General features: G+C 34.1%; 2 protein-coding genes across 2 annotated transcripts; one reads left to right on the top strand and one right to left on the bottom strand.

The window, feature by feature from the left end:
- Nucleotides 1-833: 833 nt before the first annotated feature.
- Nucleotides 834-2,465, bottom strand: LOC121790136 (protein FAR-RED IMPAIRED RESPONSE 1-like). Its single transcript, XM_042188416.1, has 2 exons — nt 1,454-2,465; nt 834-1,228 (listed from the first exon to the last, which is right to left on the bottom strand). Exons 1-2 carry the CDS (start codon nt 2,463-2,465, stop codon nt 834-836), a joined length of 1,407 nt encoding a protein of 468 aa, XP_042044350.1.
- Nucleotides 2,466-5,125: 2,660 nt separating this feature from the next.
- On the top strand, nt 5,126-6,430 carry LOC121790135 (protein SOB FIVE-LIKE 6-like). Its single transcript, XM_042188415.1, has 4 exons — nt 5,126-5,577; nt 5,678-5,719; nt 5,800-5,860; nt 6,169-6,430. Exons 1-4 carry the CDS (start codon nt 5,257-5,259, stop codon nt 6,195-6,197), a joined length of 453 nt encoding a protein of 150 aa, XP_042044349.1. The 5' UTR covers nt 5,126-5,256; the 3' UTR covers nt 6,198-6,430.
- The last annotated feature ends 4,515 nt before the right edge of the window (nt 6,431-10,945 follow it).

A 10,945-nucleotide genomic window follows, 5' to 3' on the forward strand; every position in this document is an offset into this window, starting at 1 on the left:
AATGGATGACGCATGTTTGAAACGAACAAAGAAAAGCAACATGAGAAAGGGAAAGAGAGAGAAGAGAATATTGTTAAAGTAAAATTACTATAACTATGATTAAAATGACTGAATTATTTTTATATGGCTTGAAAGTGAAGTTGACATTTGAGTTTAATTGTTGTTGACATGGCTTGAAAGTGAAGTTGACATTTGGTTTAATTGTTGTTGACATGGTTTTCTGTGTAGTTTACATGGCTTGAAAGTGTAGTTGACATTTGGTTATAATTGTTGTCGACATGGCTTCTGTGTGTAGTTGGCATGGCTTATGATTGTTATTAACATGGCTTATGATTGTTGTTGACATCGTTCTATGTGTAGTTGACATAGTATATAACATAGTTGACATGGTTGTACGTGTAGTTGACATGATTGTACGTGCAATTGACATGACTTGTACGCGTAGTTGACATAGCTTGTAACACAGTTGACGTGACTTGTACGTGTAGTCATATAATACATGTCAATAGACAGCAAATCAAATGTTAAAAACAAATAAGAAAATGTCAACAACTTAAAAACAAATCTTATAATTTAAAAAAAACAAATATTTTCCCGCTATTTGGCACATGTACATGAATTATGGTCATATAATACATGTCAATAGACAACAAACCAAATGTTAAAAATAAATAAGAAAATGCCAATAAACTGTATAAATGTCAACAACTAAATAATTCCCATATTAATAACCAAAATATCAAATATCAACAACTAATAAGAAAATGTCAATAACATGTAGCATATGTTAAAACTAAAAAACAAATCTGTTTGTTAAAAAAGAACAATTATGTCTACTTTCTGCCACAACTCCTGGCATTATGATCAGTCACTTTATGACACTCTCCACAACGCCTATGAAGTTTACTTGCTTTTTCAATTGCTTTCTCTATGCTCGACTTAATCCTGCTTTTCTTGTCACTTGCACCCCCCTTTGTACTAACCACATCTGGAGCGTGTGCAGTTATTTCTTCAGGTACAATAATACCATATATGTTCTTGATGGAATCATTTTTATCAACTGATGAAGATCCAGTACTTTCATGAGTAAAAATTTGAGGACCAATACCCGCAAGCAAATTATCCAATGCAATCAGATGATTTTTATTCTTAAAAGCACATTGATATAGACCAAAGTAACGTCCATGCCACCTGTTACCAAGCTGCAGCTTGTCATCTTCGTTAGAACCTGCAAACATAAACATGTCAATACCTGCAAACATAAACATGTCAATATCTATATAAATATATGAACTAAATCTGTAACATGACAACAGCCTATATATTTTATGTCAACACAAAATTGAAATATACTAAACATGAGTGTTTTTGTTAAATACAGAGAATGTCATCGTCCTGTTTGAGCAACATATGACAAATGAACTGAAATATCTATAGGAAACAGTTCACATACCTTTGTCAGACGCACTTTCATCACTCATGAGACCATGAACTGCCTTCAATAATTCACTTTTCAGCCACCGGTTACCAACATACTTCTCTGAAATATTGTTGACATCTTTGTTTCTGAGGACGAAGAAAAGATGGCTGCATAGATAACCACACCTTTCAAATAGTTTACACTCACAATCAAATGACTCAGTCTCTATCTCATGTGTAACTGTGAAGGTCTTCTTTCTAGCATCAGAAACTTTAAAGACCTCGATATTCTCCAAAGTGGAAATGCTAATCATCCGACAACTCTTATCAGCCTCAGAAATCGATTCTTGTACCACTCTAAACATCCTATCCGTGTATATAGATGCCAATTGCTTCTCAAATGTTAAATCAGTGGCACATTTTGGAGAGATTATAGAATCATAATAGTCAAGCCTTTCAGTTTGATTCCTTTGAGCATCAATGTCATTATTATACTGAAGAGTGAAGTCAACAAAATTAAACAACGGTTTCAAGTACCTCTTAAAAAAACTGTTTTCAGATTCTGAAAAAGATGTTCTCATTAAAGAACCCATAGGAACATCTCTAAAGTAGGCTGGGATCCACAAATGTTTAACAACAAACATGTCCTTAAACCATTTATGATCTTCCACACCATATTTTTCAACAATACCAGTCCATAATATGTCAAACTCATCTGGATCTAACAATTCTGACCAAACACAAGCCTTAAACTCCTTACTAAACTTTTCTCTATCAGAAATAGATTTTGGTATTTTCTCAAACAACTTGCTCATAATATGCCACATGCACAAACAATGCCTGGTACCAGATAATACCTTCTCAATTGCAAGCCTCATTCCCCAATCTTGGTCTGTGATTATGATCCTTGGAGCAACACCCATGCATTCAACAAAGACAGTAAAAACCCATGAGAATGCATCACAATTCTCACTGGATACGAAACCAGCTCCAAATGCAATAGGACACCCGTGATTGTCTTTCCCGGTAAATGGACCAAACACCATACGATACCTATTGAACAAATAGATCAACACAAAACATCAACAAATTTTTAATAATAACCAATGTCAACTATAGATATATCCTATGTTGACTACTATGTCAACAGCTAAGTCAACTAACTATTATGTATGTCAATTACCAAGTATAATAAATAAACTACCTATTTGTCGAATATGTTGTATCAAATGCTACAACATCTCCAAACATATGGTAATGTTTCCGAGACTCAACATCAGACCAAAATAAACTCACTAACTTTTATCATCAGGTGGTAATTGGTATTTGTAAAAAAAGTCTTCACAAATTCTCTTCGTTCTCTTGCATCTGATTTAGGATCATTTGAACATCCATTTCTTTCAGTTTCTCTTTAATATCACGAGAACAATTCCTAAAATCATTCAACGTACACCCAACAACATCATAACCACCCAAAAACTCCTTTAATAAGTTGAAAGTTGAAGTAGGACCGATGTTAGCTTTGGTGCAATCTTCAACAAACTTGTGATGAACATCATTCATACTGCGATTTCCTTTCATAAATCGCTTATGATCTTTGTTAACCATAGCATGATTGTGTTCCTCAATGAATTGGTGCACAAGATAATATTCAACAAACTGATCCTTGTTCCTCAATGAATTGGTGCCACGTCTGCGTTTTTTCTTTGAAGTTACTTCATCATCATCTGACATGTTCATATCCTCAGATATACTTACATCGACATCCAACGGATCAACTATATGAAAACCTTGTATGTTGCAGACAACATACTGAAAAGTAATAACACCACCACTAGACTTATTTCCAAATCTTCGACAATCAAAACAAGTCTCTTGAGCATACTTTTCATGAAAGGAAATTCCCTCCTCAAGTGAAGAAAATTTTTTACCTTCATAAGGCCTCAACTCAGCCTTGCAAATTGGAATAACATATCCTACAACATAATGGGAAAATATGTCAACAACCTAAAACAGATAATGTCAACTAGCATATCTTAACTGACCCACACCAGAATCCAGAATCAAAATCTCAAAATAAGCAGCACCAACATATCAGACATCCTATCACAGGCTCTCAACTCTACCCATAACCCCTTCCTCCACCAACAAACACCACATCATGGGTTCTTCAGCCAGGGGAAGGTGCATTTTGCATACGACTATTTTGTATGTGAACAAAATGTTAACAAAGAGTATAGCTATATAGAATATTTAACAGGTAACATAAATCATGTCATCATATTTACATTTATGTCAACAGAACATCAATTCAAACCAGGACATAAAGTCAAGTAGCATATCTTAACTGACCCATACTAGAATCAAAATCTCAAAATACGCAGCACCAACACACCAACACCAACATCTTAGACATCCTATCATGGACTGCCAACCCTACCCATAACACCTTCCTCCACCAACAAACACCACAGCAGGGGCTCTTCAGCCAGGGGAGAGTGCATTTTGCATACAACTATTTTGTATATCAACAAAATGTCAACAAAGAGTATAACTATATAGAATATTTAACAGGTAATATATCACATGTCAACAGATTTGCATTGATGTCAACAGAACATCAATTCAAATATCAACATCTGTGCATTGATGTAAACAGAGTATAATTCACCAACAATGTACAAAAAAGTCATGTTAATGAAAACCAATCCAAATTACCTTCATCATTCGTCGACGTCGACTCGGAATAAGATGAAGAATCCATCAGATAATACCTTAGGTATTGATTATGAAGTGAACTCGAAGCTGAAGATGAAAAAGCAAACAAAAACTGATTAGGAACGAATTTGACTGGGCATCAACAAATAAAGCATAAAAACAGAATCAAAGTCGATAAAATCAACCTAAAAACTTCAGATTCAACTAAACTCCGTCGATTTCGTCGTCAGTTTTTTGAAAATTTATCAATTTTCGGATGAATATAGAGGGCTCGTTGAAATCCGATAGAAATCTCACAGAAATTAGAACACAGAAATCGTTGGAATCGATTGAATCACAGAAATTGCGATTGAATCGCAAATCGCACACAAATCTCACTCAAATCACGATTCAAAGCTGAGAAACATAAATTAAAATACGAAATGACCATTATACCCTTTCAAAATAAATTAATCTAAAAATATTTTTTGTGTGTCAAAATCTGGACCATTCATTTAATAAAAATGAGTGGCTAATGTTGCATCTCATTTCTCAATTAGCCTAAAAAATCTCAATTGATCATGGACCTATATATATATATATTAATATTATATATATATATATTATTAGGGTTTTAATCTATGCAAAACTAGATTTAAATACAGAAACGCAGAACAATATCATGCGTAGGGCATGTTTAGGTCATTGTTAGTTTATGTTTAGGTCATACTAACAAAGCATGACCTAAAATGATCTTAATATGACATTAAACTCAAATCTTATAATATGACCTAAAACTGCTTAATTATGACCTTCCGTGTTTTTGGTTAATTATTGACCATTAGATCATCTAATCCTAGGGCCAAGATTTGGGCTGCATTTCTGGATTTAAACACATACTTGTTTTGATCATCTCCCTATATATATATATATATATATATATATATATATATTATATATATATATATATATATATATGACTCCATAAAAGTAAAGCATAGAGCCGAGCCAAGCCAAAGAAAAAAACAGTCTAGGATTTGAGCGTGATTTATTTGGTCTCACACACAATCACCCTTCTCTCTTCCTCTTTATAAATACATACAAAAAGGAGCATTCAACCAATCTTCTATCTCTACAACCATGAACGCATCCACCCCCGATTACTCCAGCGGCTGCGAATCCGGCTGGACCACGTACTTCGATCAAATCTCCAATTCCACAGATAATTTCTACACCAATTATCACCACAAAGGCGGCGCCGCCGCCGGTTACTCCGACGAAGATCAGTCGATGGTGTCGGACGCCTCGTCGGCGCCGCCGCACCACTCCGCCTATTACGCGGCGTCGGAGGAAAAAAAGACGAAGGCGAAGAAGAAGAGCAAAGGAGCAGACTCGAAGAAGGAGAAGCAGGCGACGTGCCTCGACGACACGGCTAGCTCTTCCATCTTCCATTTCTCGCAGGTAATTTGCACAGTTGAAACCTAATTCGTGCTCAATTTCGAAATCAGATCGCGATTGCCTTTTTTTCGGGTTGTTTTATGCTGCCGTTGTTGAATTGCAGAGCAATGTACCTCCTTCTGATGATTCCGCCGCGCATTTCGAGGTACCGCGCCGCTTCTCTCTTTCTCTCTAGCTCTCTCTCGATCAATTGTAGCTGAATTGGTGTGTTTGGTTATGAATTAGCGCGAATCGGTGACGAAGAAACGCCTGAGTTTCTTCAAATCTTCAACGAAAGGGAAATCAGGTGAGTTCGTTTATTATGAGAACCTGAAAACACTGCGCTTAGTCCTCGAATAATTAATTACATTAATAAATTAAGTTTATGATACATTATCCAAAAAAAATCATTTTTTCGAATGCACTAGTTAATTTCATTTATTTTGAATGTACTAATTAAATTCATTGACGGAGATTATCACCGATAACCCCTATTTATTGTGAGAATGAATAAGAATTTGACTTAAATTTATAGTAATTTATTTTCGAAGATAGTATGAATTTGGGTTATTTAAAAAAATATAGTTTTGACGATAAGTGGTTTGGTTTTGGCAGGAAGTGTGGTGGGGAGAAAGAGGCAGTGAGAAATAATGGGTGACAGCATATTTTAATTTTAGAGCAACAAATGAAAATGGGGATGGCATCTGAATTTCCAGGATTGTTGTCTGTGTATTTATTTTTTAATCCTTTTCTACCTCTGTTTATTTCTTCATGTCCATGCAGTAGGGAGCACAAGCCTTAGATCATCATAAATGTAAAAATCAAGTAATCAAAATAAAATTTGTAAAAAAAAAGAGAGGGAAAGAAAGTTAGCAAACTACTATGAATTCTTGTATTCATTTTTTGTCCAAAAGTGGATCAGTACTATTGATTGAAAGAAAGGAATGCATGCATCTTTAGTAATTCAGGAAGTGATGGCATGATTGATGAAGCCACTGTTTATGAGTCTTGCAGTTGCATTTGAAATTTGATTTTTTTTAGGACTAATCACTCTAGCGCTCGTTCGTAAATAGCACAATCCTAGAAGCTAACAATCTCACATTTTTCTCATTTTTAGCTAATATGGTTTGTTTTGACAAAACCATTATCTATGAGCCACACATTTGTTCTTAAACAAGTGTGCACGGTCGCTATCCTAGACCTTCCCTTTTGCCCGGAGCTTATAGTCTCGTGTTTGTATTTCGCTTTCTAATGTTACACTATTTTGATATCAGTCGTCTAGTAAAAATACCTAGCCTCTCATAAGGTGGTTTCATTATTCCCTTTGCAGTGAAACTGAACTACAAAATAAAATATCCTACGGATAAAAAACTATACAAAAAATAAAGCTTAATTTAAAACTACTCTGTTTTAAATATCTTCTTATTAATTCTGACCCATCAAACAACCTAATTTATTTTTCAACTTTTTAATATCAAATCTTGATATAATTAGACCACAAATCACCCTCTTTTGACACAAATAATTTAGTGTCTTTTAAAGGCATGGATGTGTGGCTGCATTTGTGTGTGAGTGGGAGAGTTGCCAGCCTAGACAAGAAGTAGTTGAGGTGGATTAATTTAAGTGAATAAATTGGTAATATATTTTGTTGTAAAATACAAAGAGGACAATATCTATGATTAAATTTTGGTGTTTCTTTAACTTTTGTTTTGTTGTTTTTTTCTCACCACAAAGTCCAAAAGGGACATCCCACCACTTATGACAGCTACATATATAATGAAAATTTTGTGATCCCCATAAATATATATAATCTCATGCAATTATTGACATTTGTTGGATTGAATTCTCCCAAAATAAATCTGTTTAAAGTGCTAGTGAATTTGATGCCCATATCTTTGGGAATGACGGGGTTTAGGAAAAGGACAACCCCATGCTATAAAATTCTAAATAATTGAGTCATTTATTGTGAATTAAATTTATGATTTATAATTTTGGCCATATTGCATTAAATTGTGCGCAGTTGACAGCGCGGAGCTGTGGTGATCTTGAGGTCACGGGTTCAAACCCCGCCACCCGCTGGGAGACTTTCTGCCTTAATCCGCAAGCCCGGTCGAGCAGGATTAGTCGGATTCCGCCAAAAGGCGGATTCGGTACACATGTAGTTAAACAAAAAAAGTCAAATTAATTTTAAAGATTAATTAAATAAAAAAGCTAGAAAGAAATCTTTTTTTCAAAAATTTTTCTTTTCATCCTTTATTGTTCTAGTTCAACATGCTTTAATATGTATATGTGATGAGTTGGCATAGTGTCTATATTGTTTTTGTTAGTGTTATAACACCATGACCTAAATTCAGCACAATTCTTTTTGTTGATATTTCAAAATTGTCACAATAGTATGACAATTTGGTCCAGTCATATTCAATGTATACTAGGGTTTTAGGGTTTAGGATTCTCAATTGAAGCATTGCAACTTGCAACAATATCATGATCTTCTATTTTTAGATAAATTAATATCTTTGGAAAAATCAGTCAATAAGAAAAAAGTTACATGGCGTGCCTCATCAGACTCTATAAAGTGCAGTGGCACAGCCTTAGTATTTTCAATTTGGTTAATATAACACTTGCCATGTCAACTCATTGGAGACAAAAAAAATATATAATATCCCACATATTTTTTCGATTATAAAAAATGCTCAAGCCAAAAATGAGGAGGAACAGAAAACAATGAAATTAACGTACAACCAAAAAGCATACAATGCATCACAAGAAAACATTAGACGACCACAAAAAACAGACAATGCTCGAAAACTATAATTCCATATTAAAATTAAGTACCATATATTTAACTTAAAACTTATTTGAATTTTGATTAATTGTTTTATTTATAGGCATGTGCATAGATGTTTGGGTGCATAAGTGTTCTTGAGATTTATTAGTCTCAGCTGTAATCAACTAATTTAGCTTGCTTTTTGAGTGGTAGATAAGTCCAATTAGTAGGTTTTCTTTATCAATTGTTTTGTTGGTACTATAATGTTTGCCCCTTTTTTGATTGAAATATTTGTCCACATTATATATAAAAAAAACAGAATTATTACTTATTTCATTTCATCAACTATTCAATAAAAATACTTGCACACGCTTGTTCACACCAAAAGATATAATATTAAAATAAACAATAATTTTCTATTTATTTATTGATTATGATGGTGACTCAAATTAACGTTAAAAAGGAAATAATCTCACCTATTAATTGGGGAATCGTTTTGAAAAAATATTAAATTAAATACACTTTTTCATGGGGCTGTATGTATTAAGAGTAAGAACCTTTCAATAATTCAAGTTGTAACTTAAATTAAAAAGGTAGCAAGATTCCATTTCAATACAAAAACAATGCACAACTTGTTTATTATTATTATTTGTCTAAACTACTTTATATTCTTCTTAATCATTTACTTGGGACTTATTTCTCTTTCGTATCATTGGAGTGGATAATATTTATATTGATAAAAAAATTTAAAATGCAATTAATTAAGGAGATAATCCAAATTTACATAAAATATTGGATTCTGTAGTTACATGAATTAAACATATCAGTTCACACTGAGCTGGATTTGGATATTATTTTGTTTCTAAAAGTGTGGACATGTATAATTTTTTATTGCCAAGAACTGAGCACACGTGGATGTTTATCCTTTTTTGATTTATTTACTTTTCTTTAATATTATAATTCAACTAAAAATTCATGAAATAAATTTGTTCTTAATATCCAATGGTGAAACTTTTTGATAAAATTGTATCACTTCATTTCATTAATGTTGAGTTGTATTCCATTTGAAACATCTCATTGCATGAGTCATTTCTTTTTTAGCAAAATTTTACACATAAATCTCTCGTATTTTACTCTTCCATGTTATTCTCTCAATATTTGTCTAACTTCTTGAGCAATTCGCTAATGAGTATTCTTACTTACTTAAATAACTAAAAGAATTTCTCAACACTAATGATATATTCACTTCACTTAATTAACTACAAATTTACTCCTTAATCTACATAATCATAAAGAAAGCGACATAATTTAATTTAAAAACATTTCTCAAAATACATCACATCTATGAAAGTAAATAATCAACTATATTCTTAATTTATGTTTACAGGACAATGAAAGAAATTAGCAATAGAAAAATAAAAGTAATGTAGACTTTCTAAATTGAATACTGTTCTTAAACATTGAAAAACTAACTTGTTAGCAGATACATTGCACAACATGGCCCAAGACAACCACAGCATCTTCAAAAGAGAGTACAAAGAGAAGCAAGATCAAAAATTGACGAAGGCAGCATTCGCTGCCTCCGAGCCTAATACGCCTGCCCCGTAACGGAGTGTTATGTCCCGAATATATGTCTATGGACAGGCTGGGCGTCGAATGTGCCAACAACTTGCGTCCATGGCTTGTCTATGACCACGAGAGAATTTTCGACAGATGTTCAACAAATAAAACAGGGTCTCTGAATGCACAAAATTCGAAGTTCTTTTTACCGCCGTGCTTAGATTCTAATCCCTGCATTTTCCGCTTAGGCTTACCATTGCTGTGCACCTTTCCTGCTTTCCCAGTTGCTGCAAGTCGATCGTCACCGATCGATGATGGCATCCCAAAGTCAATCAAGCACATAGACCTGGAACACCAGAACTGTCAACACAAGAAACGGAAATACAGAAAGCAGAAATAAAGACAGCATGGTTTTCCGTGTTCCTTGAGGCCTTGAATTTTAACTACTCGACATTATAATGCGTCTAATGCATAACAAAAGAGTAATACAAGAAAAACTAAACGTGGAGCTACCCTATAATAACAAAAAACTAAATGTGCAAGTAATAGTTATCTAGCTAGCTTACAGCTCTACAGAAAAGAAAATGAACCCAGTTCCTTCGAGTGCTCGGGTTATGGAAGAAGGAAGTGTGTCTTCCAACCTTTTTAGTTTTACGCCTATATAGAATCATTGCAACATAAGAGAATAATCGGGGCGGCGCAACAAGTTCGTGTAAGGTTTCTAGCAGTGTTGTCAAAATGTCGTTCGGGTCGCTCGGGTCGCCCGGGTCGCCTGGGTCGAGACCATCACCGCCCCAACATGGGTGGGTTGATCGAGATACAGGGTCGTCGTTGGGTCGCCTGGGTCGAGTGGGTCGCCTGGGTCGCCCTAAACACATGCTATCTTTGATTTTCTCAAATCTCTCACATGTTTTCTGACTATCTCAATCATGATTCTCTATATATATGCATGCACCACATCAAACTTTTCAAACCTACTTTCTACACTTTAGAATTCGGCCTCTTCACTCCTAAACAAATAAACAATTCAAAGATCTTTTGCTGCCACCCTTCATATATTCCTTT

This window comes from Salvia splendens, unplaced genomic scaffold (assembly GCF_004379255.2).
Source record: "Salvia splendens isolate huo1 unplaced genomic scaffold, SspV2 ctg42, whole genome shotgun sequence".
Classification (NCBI taxonomy): domain Eukaryota; kingdom Viridiplantae; phylum Streptophyta; class Magnoliopsida; order Lamiales; family Lamiaceae; genus Salvia; species Salvia splendens.

Bases quoted from the DNA above. Each gene is read 5' to 3' on its own strand.
- LOC121790136 (XM_042188416.1), bottom strand. From the start codon at position 2,465: ATGGTGTTTGGTCCATTTACCGGGAAAGACAATCACGGGTGTCCTATT. The intron at 1,229-1,453 runs GTATGTGAACTG...TTATGTTTGCAG, and splicing joins TGAAAGTGCGTCTGACAAAG to GTTCTAACGAAGATGACAAG.
- LOC121790135 (XM_042188415.1), top strand. From the start codon at position 5,257: ATGAACGCATCCACCCCCGATTACTCCAGCGGCTGCGAATCCGGCTGG. The intron at 5,720-5,799 runs GTACCGCGCCGC...GTTATGAATTAG, and splicing joins ATTCCGCCGCGCATTTCGAG to CGCGAATCGGTGACGAAGAA. The intron at 5,861-6,168 runs GTGAGTTCGTTT...TGGTTTTGGCAG, and splicing joins TTCAACGAAAGGGAAATCAG to GAAGTGTGGTGGGGAGAAAG.